At 41.2% G+C, this 13657-nt stretch overlaps 1 protein-coding gene across 1 annotated transcript in view; it reads right to left on the minus strand.

Annotated features, from left to right (window-relative positions):
• The window catches only part of DOCK2 (dedicator of cytokinesis 2), a 413885-nt gene extending 412956 nt beyond the window's left edge, over positions 1-929 (minus strand). The window contains exon 1 of the mRNA XM_015065771.3: positions 774-929. Within this exon, the coding sequence (XP_014921257.3) occupies positions 774-816 (43 nt within the window). The 5' untranslated portion in view covers positions 817-929. The remainder of the gene's footprint in view (positions 1-773) is intronic.
• Between the last annotated feature and the right edge of the window lie 12728 nt (positions 930-13657).

Below are 13657 nucleotides of genomic sequence, written 5' to 3' on the forward strand. Positions count from 1 at the left end.
ACCACAGTGAGTCTATGGAGGTTGCACCACGGGTGCCACTTAGTAGAATGAGCCCCAGTACCTGAAGCCTCCCTTCCCCCAGCTACCACTTCCGCCCCTGAGCTTGAGACAGAGGCTTCTGGGAGCTTAGATGGCTGAAGCTGATGAGGCTGGCTTCTTGGATATCCCCAGATAACCTAGCAGAGAAGCCTTTCTCCCCATAGGCTCTCCAGGGCTGAGTGAAGGACTCCGCCCTCCAATACCACCCCACAAGCTAGTATAGCCCTCTAGACCTTCTACCAAATCAGGGGTCATCTGACCCAGAAGGAACAGGCAGGAGAAGCAGACAGATGGGTGTCACTGGGCCAGGCTAGGCCGGGCCAGGGGAGAGAACGGGCGCTCCTTTATGAGGCCCGCTCTCTACATGGGGCAATGGAGTCCACTCATTGAAACACTGGGAGTCTGGCACACAGAGCCAGGTTGACAGGCACTGGGCTGGACTGCTTCTAAGGGATGCACCAGCACTGGGGAGAGGCAGGGGGCTGCGCGCCGGGCGGGAAAGGGCACGGGCTAGGCGAAGCCCACAGGGCGGGGTGCCCTCCTTCCTCTCCCTCTGCCTCCTCTTCCTCACCCAGCTGGCCCCCGCAGCAGGCTGAGGAAGCCACTGTGCCCTTAGACCTTGGGTCAGAGCTCCCGGCCCGCGCCCATGCCGCCGCCTCCCGCAGCATCTTTCTGCGTGCGGTTCTCTGGCCAACTGCCCTTCCCCCAGCTGGGGACCCCACGCCCGCACCTACCCACGCCGTGCCGCTCCTTGTCAGTTTTGCGCCAGGGGGCCATGGCTGGGCCAGGGGGGCTGCGGGCGCCTCGCGTCGTTCTGTGGGGAAGCAACCAGGCTAGGCACTCCGCCGGGCCCCACTTCCTTCCTCTTTTCAAACTCCCTCTCAGGGCCCGCCCTCCTCTCCCCGGGGCGCCCGCTCCTCCTCCCTCCCATTGGGCTGGGGCGCATTAGGAGGCCAGGAGGTCCGCTCCAACCTGCTCTTCGCTAGGCAAGTGGGCATAAGCCAAGCAGGTACTTGGGGCCCCCCAGGCCACCACCACAAGGGCAGGAAGTTCCCAGACAACTGAGCCTAGTGATTGAACCGAACTCCCTCCCCTGCCTCCGGAGCAGGAGCTTTGGTATCTGATGTGAATTCAAATCCACACTCTTTTGCTTATCAGCACAAGATGGGATATGCCTACTTTATAGGATTGTTGTGTGGATTAGAGGAGATAATGTACACAGCAGATGACACATTATGGTAAATATATACCTACAGAGGAGGTCATTTGTGGTTTTTATCCTGTTGGTGCCACGGACTCATATGAAAGTCTGATAAAAGCCCAGAATACTCTCCTGTGAAAGTACACAAGCTTGGGATTTACCAACAATGCCAGAAGGTAAGGGTGCTCTGAAAGCCAGCAACAGGGCCCCCAGGAAAAGAGTCCTAGAGGTAAGCTAATAAAGACATTTCTTGGAAAAATCTCATTTTTGCTCTGGGAACAGATTCTATCAAGAAACAAAGAAATAAGGGAGCCTGGATGCCTCAGTCCGTTAGGCCTCTGACTTCAGCTCAGGTCATGATCTTGTGGGTCCCTGAGTTCGAGCCCCGCAATGGTCTCTGTGCTGACAGCCTGGAGCCTGCTTCAGATTCTGTGCCTCTGTCGCTCTCTGCCCCTCCCCCACTTGCACTCTGTTTCTCTCAAAAATAAACATTTTTAAAAAGTTTTTTAATTAAAAAAAAATTCGCTTTGACCCACAGTAATAAGACTGAATTAAAGTCTTCCCAAATTTTCTTTATTCATAATTCTCACTACTCTTTCTGCCTTAAAAAGTCAATTAGATTAGGCAATAATATCACAGCTGACAGGCAGCTATGGCAAAATATGAATTTCATTTTATATAAAATTATTTCCTTTTTCAGGCACCTGGGTGGCTCAGTCGGTCAAGCATCTGACTGCAGCTCAGATCATATTCTCACCGCTTATGAGTTCGAGCCCCACATTAGGCTCTGTGCTGACAGCTCAGATCCTGGAGCCTGCTTCGAGTTCTGTGTGTGTGTCTCTCTCTGCCCCTCCCCTACTTGTGCTCTCTCTCTCAAAAATAAATAAACATTAAAAATAAAATAAAATAATTTCCCTTTTGGTTTTCTAGCAGCACAGTTTAGGTGGTATGTTTTGTAGTGAGCAGTTGAATCAGTCAGGATTCCACCAGAGAAACAGAATCAGTAGGATAAGTATATAAATATAAAGAAATGTAATGTAATGTAAATATAAAGAAATTGGCTTATGTGAATGTGGGGCTGGTTTGGCACATCTCAAATCCATAGGGCAGGCCATCAGGAAGTGCAGGCTAAAAATTTTCAGGCAGGAGCTGCTGTCCACAGATGAAATTTCTTCTTTTTCAAGGAAAGCTCATTTAAGGCTTCTCAACTGATTGGACCAGGCCTTCTCAGACTATTGAGGATAGTTTCCTTCACTTAAAGTCAACTGATTGTAGATGTTAATTACATCTACAAAAGGCTTCCACAGCAACACCTAGATTGGTGCTTGATTGAATAATAAGGTCTGTAGTCTCACCAAGTTAACTCATAAAACTAATCATCTCAGCAGTATTACAAATCACACTGTACGTCAGAGGTTGGTGGACTTTTTCTGTAAAAGGATCAGATAGTAAATATTTCAGTCTTTGCAGGCCAATAGGCAAAATCGAGGATATTATGTAAGTACTTATATAACAAGAGGGAAAACAAATTTCCACATTTTTTATTGATAAAATTCTAAATTTGATATTAATAATTGAGTATATTCTTTTGTGAGTAGGTCTAATAATGAGAAAAATAAATTATGGGGGAAGATCACATTTTACTTCATTGGAGTTAAAAATTAGCATTCCCTTTAATCAAAACAGATTGCAAATATTCATGTTAATGCTGATCTGTAATAAAATTTTATAGGTCTCATCTTTGAAAATGTCTTTTCCCACAGGTGGTATGTAGTGAAGCATTAATCTTACCCAGTAAGAGTTCTGATATTTGTCCTCAGCTACTAGGAAGTGATCTTAGGCCCTTGGAATGTCATGGTTTGCTTGGGAAACTTCGATCACACTGAACAGTCTAAAAATGTGATTTAGGGAAGGGGCTGACCATGTCAAAAAGACAAAATGTGATATGGCCACATGGTATCAGTTGACCTGGAGGTTGATCAACTATTGTGGGCAATCAGTCAATCATGCCTATGTGATAGAGCCCTAATTCTACTCTATGTACTTCTTCCCTAGACTATGAAATCTGTATCCTTTCCCAGTAACAAATGGTAAGTGAGCATAATAGCTTTTGGTAAATTCTGTGAGTCCTTCTAATGAATTATTGACCCCAAAAGTGGTTTGGGAAATACCCAAAACTTGCAACTGGTGTTGAAAGTGAGGGTAATCTTGTGTGGAGTGAGTGCCCTCTAAACTTTGTAGTTGGCTTCATCTCACAGTTGGTTAAAACTCTCAAAGGAAGGTACTGACAAATACTGATTATCAATCCATGAGCATAAGATTTTATTAAACATTTTCACTGCTTGGAAGGCATCTATAGAATTTTATTAAATTTTCCTTTTAGCATGTCATTATATTGCAGATTAATCACTTCCAGTTGAAGGTTATATGGAAGCTCCTCAATTGCTCAGATAAATGGATTTTGAAATTTAAAAGTTTCTTTTGTACTTGTATTGAGGTCTGAAAACCATTGTTAGAACTATAATTTGAGCTGGGAAAATATGTTCACTGAAAATTTGTGTAGTAATGGAAATCTCACTTTTTAAGTTTTGACAGCATAGGAAGTTTTTAAAGCAGCTTGACATTACTTGTGATTTCATCAAAATGACTTTAGTACTCTGTATATAATCGTTGTTTTGTTTTAAATTTTGGTTGAATCCATTAAGAATCATTATGACATCAGGGGCACCTGGGTGGCTCAGTTGGTTGAATCCGACTTTGGCTAAGGTCATGATCTAGTGGTTTGTGAGTTCGAGCCTCATATCGGGCTCTGTGCTCCAGCTTGGAGCCTGGAGCCTGCTTCAGATTCTGTGTCTCCCTCTCTCTCTGCTCCTCCCCTGCTCATGCTCTGTCTCTCTCTGTCTCAAGAATAAATAGCATTAAAAAAATGTTTTTAAAAAGAATCATTATGGCTTCTGAAGAAACGGCTAATTTCCAAAGCCATCCAGTGTTCAATAGTAGTGATTGAAGACTGTTCTCTTTAAGAAAAATGTCAATCTCGACCCTGAGCTCAAAGTCACAGGGCACTTATAAATGTTAAGCGATCAGCAGTATGAGTTGGTAAGGCAGGTCAGGATATTCAGCTTCTGTTTTTGACAAAAGTTCACAAAACAGATAATGGTTAAGTCCAGAAAAGCTAATGAAATTCACCTTTGACACAATTGGTTCAATAACACGTGATAGATTCAAATACTTTCTACAAAGTACCTTCTGATGACTATTGTAATAAATTAGCATAGGCTATGTAAATTGTAAATTCGTCCAAAAAGCCATTCTGTGCTCCACACATTTTCACCTCCAAGAGTTGTAACACATCTTAGCAGATTCCACTTCAGTTTGTACTGAATTAGTGTTTCCTCATTTTCTTTGAAAATATTTTTGCCTATAGTTTTTCTACATGGACTATTCATAGAAGCTAATTCATCATTCACTTCAAACTCAGCATGAACTCATCAAATAACACCTGAGCTGTATTGGCAGCAGCTTTTAACTTATCAAGAGCTGAAGAAAATCACTAGAAATCATTTGCCTTGTTTTTAAATTGATTATTGATGTTGCTCCCAATGTCCTCAGCTTTTCAGGCAACCACTATTATCAGAAGGCTAATGATCTTAAACTACTTCATTTTCAAAGACACATGTAAGATGTGACTTTACTGGTGTGATAATAAATGAACCACTTAGAAATGCACATCAGTTGTTCATTTTCATGTTTTATTTTCATGAAGAAATTATGGTATGATGACATTCTGTTTTAAATTTTCCAATTTTTCTGGCCATTGCTTTCTTGTGGTTGAGTGTTGTGATGAATACTTACTCTGTTATAACTGTATTCTTTTAGCACAGTTGTGTCACTGCATAGTAAACACACTGCTTTCCTGTCTAATTCAATAACAAAATAACTCACACTCCACCGTGTCTTAACACCATGACATTTGGATCCCACTACTCTTCCCTTCTCTTCCTTCTCCTTCTGAAAATATGGCTATTGTACTGGTCATTAAAATTAAAATAAAATAAAATAAAATAAAATAAAATAAAATAAAATAAAATATTGCTCTATAGAAATACACATGGCACTTGAAACACTGTGGAGTTATAACCACATACCTGAGATTTGTAGGTTGCTGAACACTACTGCAAAGTAATGAGAGCACCATAAATCTTTGTCACAAGTTCTCACCTTTGCCATCATAACATGAAAGCTCCTATTGATGTTATGTAAATGAATGGACAAGACTGTGTTCCAATAAAACTTTATTCATTTATGGACAATGAAATTTGCATTTCATATAATTTTCACATCATGAAATATTCTTCTTCTTATTTCTTTGCAACTATTTAAAAATATAAAAACTATTCTTAGTTCATGCTCCATATAAAAACAGCTGGTGAGCCAGAATTTCGCCAATGAACCATAGTTAGTCACCTCTTGCCATACACAATTCTACCATCTTCATAAACCCATATCCAGGTGTTTTAAAAGACACCTATTTTTTCACCTTAGGTTTCTGATATATACACAGACAAGTCCACATCAGCAGTATGATAAAGTACTTGGTAGGGGGATAAGAGTAGGTAAGAGAAGGTAAATAAGGTTGAGATCTGAGGAGGACTAAAGCTTGTGACACAACCTAAAGTAGGGGTCTTTCTTTCTTTTCTTTCTTTCTCTTTCTCTCTCTCTCTCTCTCTCTCTTTCTTTCTTTCTTTCTTTCTTTTCTTTTCTTTCTTATAATGTTAACATATTGAAAGAGTTGAAAAATTGCTTGTAGTCCAGAGAGATGACATTTGGGAAGTTATCTTGACCAAAGATTAATTAACTTCTTAAAGGAGTGTTTTTTTAATACAGAAATCTTTAAACATCATACTGATTAGGATATGGCTTTTGTATTTCTGAAATATAGGCTTTTTATTATAGTTACTGATTATATGGCATCATGAAAAATTTTGGCAAGTGAGACTGATGGTCAAATGTAAAAATCTGACTAAAACCACTTAAAGAATTTACAATTATCTTGATCACATAATTTTATTAAACACGCTCTGGCTATTTATCAAAGCCACAAACCTGGTTATTAGGTGGTGCACTATTCATGACTATAATTTCATAGACTGAGATATGAACAAGGACTTCTCTGGCCAAGACCCTCCTGAGGTCCAGATCCATGTATCCAACTTCTTCCTGGACTTCCTCTCCTCACCCCACTTTTACATCTCCTTTTCCAAAACCAAGCTCATCATCATAGCCACATCCCGGACCTGTCCCTCTTTTGATGGTTTCTATCCTATGTAACAGGTAAAGCGACCAGACACTACTCCAACTGATATGCTAGAATCCCAACTCTATCACTCACCTAACTCTGTAGTTTGAAGCAAATTACTTAACTTTTCTAAGGCTGTTTCCTGAAGAAAAAAATTGCTAACATTTATTGAGTACTTACTGCATGCCAGTCCCATATTTAACATTCTACGTGCATTATTCCATTTAGTCCACAAAGTAATCCTATGAAGTAGGTACCATTATTATCTCATTTTGCTAATAAGTATTCAGAGACCAGAGGGATGAGACCCCTTTTATAGCCACCAACCACTATGACTCCCTATGAGCAGTATCATTACTTTCTCTTTCGCTCAGGTCAGAAACTTGACTCATCTTAATCTCCCTTTTACTCCATATGATCATATCAAAAACAGCTCTTGGATCTGCCCTCTCCTCCACACTGCTACCTTGTCAAGATTCTCATTTGAAACTTGGACTCAAGCTCCCTGCCTCAAGTCTTGCCTCCTTCCAATCTCTTCATCACGTTACTTCCAGGACACTTTGCCCAAGCAATTGTGGTCTCCTCAAAGTGTTGAACCACACTAGAAAAGATAAACAAAGCAGACTTGTGGTAATGTGGGAAATTTTACTACCTTTGTAAAATCAAGACATTGCACAGAATAGTGCCATGCAAAGCTTCAAGTGAAGGTCAAAGAAATCCATCTGGAACTATGTTTAGGCAAATTGTAGAAATGTCTTTCCACAAGGCACAGCAGAAGGGGAAGTTTTTAATGTCTATTTTTCTCAGAATCATAGATTTAGGTCTCTATTTTGCTACATTTCACTAGTATGGCTCTAATGACTATTAAATATTGAAATATTCCCATGTTAAGTTGCTAAAAAGCCACTGTTCCAAGCCCTGAAGTGGCCTCCTTCTATTCCTTTCCTTGGGAAGTCCTCAGTGGGTACCAGTGGGGTCGCTGGTGCCTGCCAGCTTGTCCCCTATAGATCACAGGGGTGGGGCCTCTTCCCTGTGTGTCTCCCTAGTTCTCAGCCAGAGTGCATCTGGGTAGGGAGGTACCCAGGGTAGGGAGGTAGCACTGGAATGTCAATTGGTAAATGCTGGGAGTCTTCTGGCCCATCCACTGGTGTCTTTCATGTGGCTGCCTTTGGGAACATCAGCCTCCAGGGTATTATTCAATATTTTTACCATCATCTCTTCTTGTGTTACTCATGACAAATAGCTTCTATGAGCATGTTCTGATCAGTTCAAACAATCTGGAGTGAAAACTTACACTACCCAACTTTCATTTACCAGAGTAAATCCTAGGTCCCTATCAGGACCAGAAAGAAAGACTAGGTAAGAAGGATAAGCATACTCAAAAGTAATTAGCTACACTAAAGGAAGCAGCAATTGCAAACATGAAGATTTTATGTGATAAGGAGGCACTCAAATAATTCTGCCATAAGGTAACAGTGAAGTCTCTAGAAGTGAATGTGGGAGTGGGGGTTGGAGATGAGGGAGGATCAGAAGCTTTCCTGCTTAACAGGATCCAGTTTATTCCATTAAATGTAAATAGCCTCAAACCTTACTGCTAATTAACACTCCACAGGCTGCCTGGGAATCTGTCCAAACTGCAAAGCTAAGATGTCAAAGCCCTAGTTAATGTCCCTCAGTGCATCCTCCATACCCTTTAGGACACTAGTGAAACTCCTAAGTAGAACATCATCCAGGCCCCTCATGATCAGATTCTAGCTCTCCTTACAGCTTCATTTCCTGCCTCCTCTGCACTGCCCGTTCCTCCACCACCACCTCTCCCTCCCTGTACCACACACACACACACACACACACACACACACACACACACAGTCACTCTCCACCACATGACACCACAGAACAGAGGTAGTGTCTTACCACATGTAGTATTTGAAGTGTCCCCACACTGCCACAAGTTCTCACATCTCTGTATGCTCTTGTCTTTCCCCAACAATAACACCCCTTCGTCTCTAGGCTAACCTGTTCTGAGAAGACTTCCTCAGTAACACCCTCCCCACCTCCCAGCTCCTCCTCCAGCCACAGCCAGACAACCCTCCTGGGCACCCACAGCAGCCCATGCTCACTGCTATCCTTACTCCTTAGCTGCCTATTCTGTCCAGAAGCTCTGTTCATGTCTGACTGGCACCGACTGGTTGCTCATCTAGAGACAACTACTTTCAAGAGTCCCAGTGCCAACAGCCCAAATGCCAAATCTGGAGGGTGGCCTATTTGTTGAATAAGCTCATTTGATTCTCAGTGTTTAATGAAAATTAAATATTACCAAGAACTAACAATCAAGGGATTTCACCTAAACTTCTAGATTTCGAGTTTTTCTCGAAATAAATATGAAAATCTAGCAACTTGGGTTTGCACTTCCACAAAGCCAAAATCAGCCAGAGCAAAGTCCCCAGAGCACATTGTCTTACCAACCGTGGTTCTCAGCCCTCCCTTTTCCCCATCCAGTACCGAGGCCAGGTCTCCACCACCATTTGTCATTAGATTTACATTATTGATTTTCTTAATAAAGACAAAAATGATAAACTATTTGAGCTCATATTCTATCAGAAGTGGGAAAACAAGAGAGACCGAGAGGATAGGATTCAGGAAACATGGGAGAAGGGGTATAGGTTTTGAGATGTGAAGAACAGTTCTAGATGGAGGTCTATGTCCAAAGAGTTCTTAAGTTGCCATAACCCAGTTTACTTCACTCACTTAAGGTGCCTGCTTAGTCCCTATAGACATTTGAGTTGTGACTCTTGGTAGGTGTGCTGGAAATGAGGTGATAGCAAACCAATACAATCAGGTTCTCTCATTTCGAAAGTATAAATGTAGGTGTTCCTAAGGAAAGCAAATCGCTAGAGCCAAGAGTATCTCTTGAACAATGTCAATCTTGCAGAAATCAAAACCACATCAGGTATATGGCTTAACAGGAGACAAGAGATTCCTCATAAACTCTTGTGTTCTGGCAATAAGCCTCCAACAATTTGGGTGTGACTCATCCCCAAGAAGTCCAGTGCACACTTGCACACCATGTTGTAATTGTTGACCTACTTGCCCTCCACCCATCCCTAGAGGTTGAGAGTTCCTTTACTCCACAAAAATCTATTGACAGTCCCTTATGTGAAGTACTACGATAGGCACTGAGGATACACCTTGGTGAACAACACAGACAAAATTCCTGCTCTCACAGATCTCATAGCCTAGCAGGGAAGGCAGAAAACCAACAAGTACACCATAAGGTTTAATAAAGAAAATAAAACATAGAAATGATACAAAAAATGTCTTGCAGGTCTGGAAAAGGGAAGAGTCAGGGAAGAACTCCATGAGGAAGTAATATTTAAGAAGTGATATTTGGGAAAAGAATATTCTAGGGAGAATTAACTGCAAATATAAAAGTCCTAAAGGGAGAACAAACTTGGAGCATTCAAAAAACCAAAAACAAAAAAAAAAGGGGGGGGCAGTGTTAAGGGAATGCAGTGACTGTGTGGTAGGAAATGAGTTTGGAAATTAGGTAGGAACCAGATCATGGAGGGCCTTGAAGGCCATGGTAAAAAGTTTGAAGTTTAATCTAACACTGGGAAGGGAGAAAGAGACAAGCAAGCAGCCCTGTACCATCAGGAGCTGGCCTGGCACTCAGTCTATGGTGTTGTTCCCACTGAAGGTCAACAATTTCTCAAAAAATTAACATCAGATGATCTATGGCCATGATGGATAAAAAAACAAACAAAACTACTCTGTAATCATGACTAAACACAGAAAATATATGAACATTGTATAAACCAGAAAATGACCAAACATGTCCCTATCATGGCTAATATGAGTGGCTAATGCTTTTTTTTCTTTTAATCAATTTCAGCTTTAGCCTTATTCTAATCTTCATCCTTCTAGGTGAGATTTATTAATACATCTAATAATAGAATTAACCCTGCTTCCTTCAACACTAACCAAAATCACCAACACAAGCCCAAATCCTATAATAGAGTCCCTTGTAACACCTATGGCTCCCTACAGCATACAGTTACAAGCACTTTAGGTGTGTTGCTGGTGGTATTTTGATAGACAGCATTGCCAAATGTTACCAGAGGATTTTAAGTAGGAGGTGATATAACCTTTTAAAATCATTTTCATTGTGAAAAATAACAACAAGCCCTCTAGGTAAAGAGTAGAAGAACAAGATGAGTGTGAGGCTGTTTAAGCAGTCAGGGAAAAATGATGGTAGGTTGGACCAAAGTGGTGTAACAAAACAGCCAAATTCAAGATATATTTCAGAGATGCTGTCAGTAGAACTTGCCTGTGGAGTGGGTGGATATATAAAGTAGGAAACCAAAGTCAGAGATCCAAAATAAAATGAGCTCAAATAAGATAAAAGCCTATCTCTTTTTCATATAAAGTCCTGGTTATGGCATTGCAGCTCTGTGAAATCATCAGGGGTACAGTCTCCTTCTTTCTTGCTCTTCCACTATCCTTAAGGTTTACAAACACTAAGTGCAGGATCCAAGATGGCTCATTACTACATTCCCATTCCAGCCAACAGGAAGGGAGACAGGGATAGAAGAGGGCATGGCTGAGAAGTATCACTCATCACTTTAGCTCATATTCCTCTGGCCAGGATTTAGTCCTGCGGCCACACCTACTTCAAAGAAGTTTGGGAAATATACACTTTACCTGGGTGGCCATATGTTCAACCAAATGGTCTGTTTCTATGAGAGAAAACAGTTATTGAAGAAAGACAAATCCTGGTTGGATTTAGTTAAGGAGGGAATATAACATAAAAGGATAGAAGCAGTGAATATAATCAACTCTTTTGAAGAGTTTTATTAGAATGGAGAACAGATAAATGGGGTAGCAGCTGGCTGGAGACCATAAAATCAAGAAGTTTAGAGAGGTGTAGTGACAGTGAATATGAATCTTTCAAATCTCCTGTGAAGAACATAATTGCCTATGGTCCAAGGTGCTGTTATGAAATCCTTTCCTCCTCATTCATACCAAGACTATATGTCCCATGGCCTACTCAAGGCAGTAACTAGGGGTGGCAGAGAGATAAAGGTATGTATGTTCCTGCATGACACAGGACTTCTCTGACCAGCAACTTTGGCCTGAGGACTCAACCTTGGCATTGCTAAAACTTTCTTAGAATTGCAATGCAACCTAAGACCTTCATCTGTCCCTCCTTCCCTCCCTCCCTCCCTCCCTCCCTCCCTCCCTCCCTCCCTTCCTTCCTTTCCTCCCTCCCTCCCTCCTTTCCCTCTCCTTCACAGAGCTCAAATCTGCATCATGATCTGATCAGCTCTCCCAATCTTCTTACCATTTTCCCTCACTAGTGTCTGAGAGAAATGTCTCAATACATTGTTTACACATCTATTTCTGTCTTGGAATCTGCTTCTTGGAAGACCTGAACTGATGCAAGACTTGATTTCAGAGCATGTTTGTAGCCTGATGAGAATGATCCAGGCATGAGGGGAAAAAGGGAACATGGTTAAGAGAGAGGGAATCATTACAGGTGACCAGTCCTTGAGTATGAGATGGGATGGGATGCATGTCTTTAGATGGGGGTATCCAGAGTCACTCATTCTAAAAGGAAGGAAGGCAGAAGACATGGTGAAGATCCAGACTTATAAGTAAAGGTAATAGAAGGAAACAACAGTTGTTCTTTTCAGAGAGGTAGTTGTTTCAGCATACAATAAGAGGTGGGTGAAAGCTGGACTCTAGAGCCAGCCTAACTAGGTTCAAAGGAAAACTCATTCCAGTACCAGCTGTGTTACTTAGTGCCTCAGTTTCCTCATCTTTAAAATAGAGATATTTTGCAGCATCAACTTCAGAGAGTTGAGAGGACTAAATGAGTTAATACTTGCAAGCATGTGGAACATTCATATTTAGCATATAAACATGCAACAAACGTTAACTATTTTCTCAGTAAAGTATGAAGTCATCAGCTGAAATTAAGGAAGGAAAGAAGGTACAGAAAGAGAAGTGAAAGTCATCTTGGAGAATCAGAAAATGAGTGCCCGCTGGTCAAAAGGTTGACGTGAGAGAGTAAAGATGATTGGATTTCTTCTGCCACATTCATCTATTTAGGCACAGATAAGCTTGTGATTCTCTACTCTGGCTGCTATTAGAATCACCTGGAGAGCTTTTAAAACTTACTAATGTCTCAGGTCCTCCTCTATCCCCCAGATTCTGATTAAACTGGTCTGAGATGAGAGTTCAATAGACTTTCAAAAATTCTAACGTGTCACCAGAGCAGAGAAGCACTGGAGTAAGGGGAAGAGCTCACTCAGTTATACTAAGTTGGGTTTGACTGAAGTTTGGAGGTCTTTCCAGGGGAATTCAGAGGAGAGATCAAGGGAGGGGTTAATTGTGGATAATAGAATATAAGTTAGCTAAGGAAAAAAATGAAGACTTTCATGATGGACAGTAGAATAATGGTAGAGTGAAGGGTTTGGTGTTTCCACTGGAGTAGAATTGTTGACATGGGAAGGACTTTGAGAGCAGAAATATCTCACGATCATATATATCTTTATCCCAAGTGCCAAATACATAGTAAGCCCTCAGATGTTTTATATAAACAACACAAAAATTTAACACAACACAATTTAAGTAATTGAAGTATACCATGAGAATTATTCTTTTATTTTTTTAATTCATTTATTTTTGAGAGAGAGTGAGAGAGAGCGAGCAAGCAAGCATGAGCAAGGGAGGGAGACAGAGAGTCCCTCTGACAGGGCAGAGCCCAACGCAGGGCTCAATCTCGCGAACCGTGAGATAGTGACGTGAGCTGAAATCGAGAGTTGGACGCTTAACCAACTGAGCCACCCAGGTACATCCCAAGAATTATTCTTGTTCTGGTGACTTTTTCAAAGTCCAGCCTAAGAAGTTATTATCTGAATCTAGTTGACCTAAAGTGGTTTTATTGTAAAAGGAGCTTAGTTACAGAGAACAGAATCTACTATGACTAATTTAATCAGGAAGTCATGTATTATAGAGTATTAAGTGGGTCACAGAATTGATGAGGGGGCTGAGGCAACAGAGACAGGATTTCCAGAAATAACTAACTACCAAAGCTACACTATGGAACTGGACTT

Source organism: Acinonyx jubatus, chromosome A1, assembly GCF_027475565.1.
Source record: "Acinonyx jubatus isolate Ajub_Pintada_27869175 chromosome A1, VMU_Ajub_asm_v1.0, whole genome shotgun sequence".
Lineage (NCBI taxonomy): Eukaryota > Metazoa > Chordata > Mammalia > Carnivora > Felidae > Acinonyx > Acinonyx jubatus.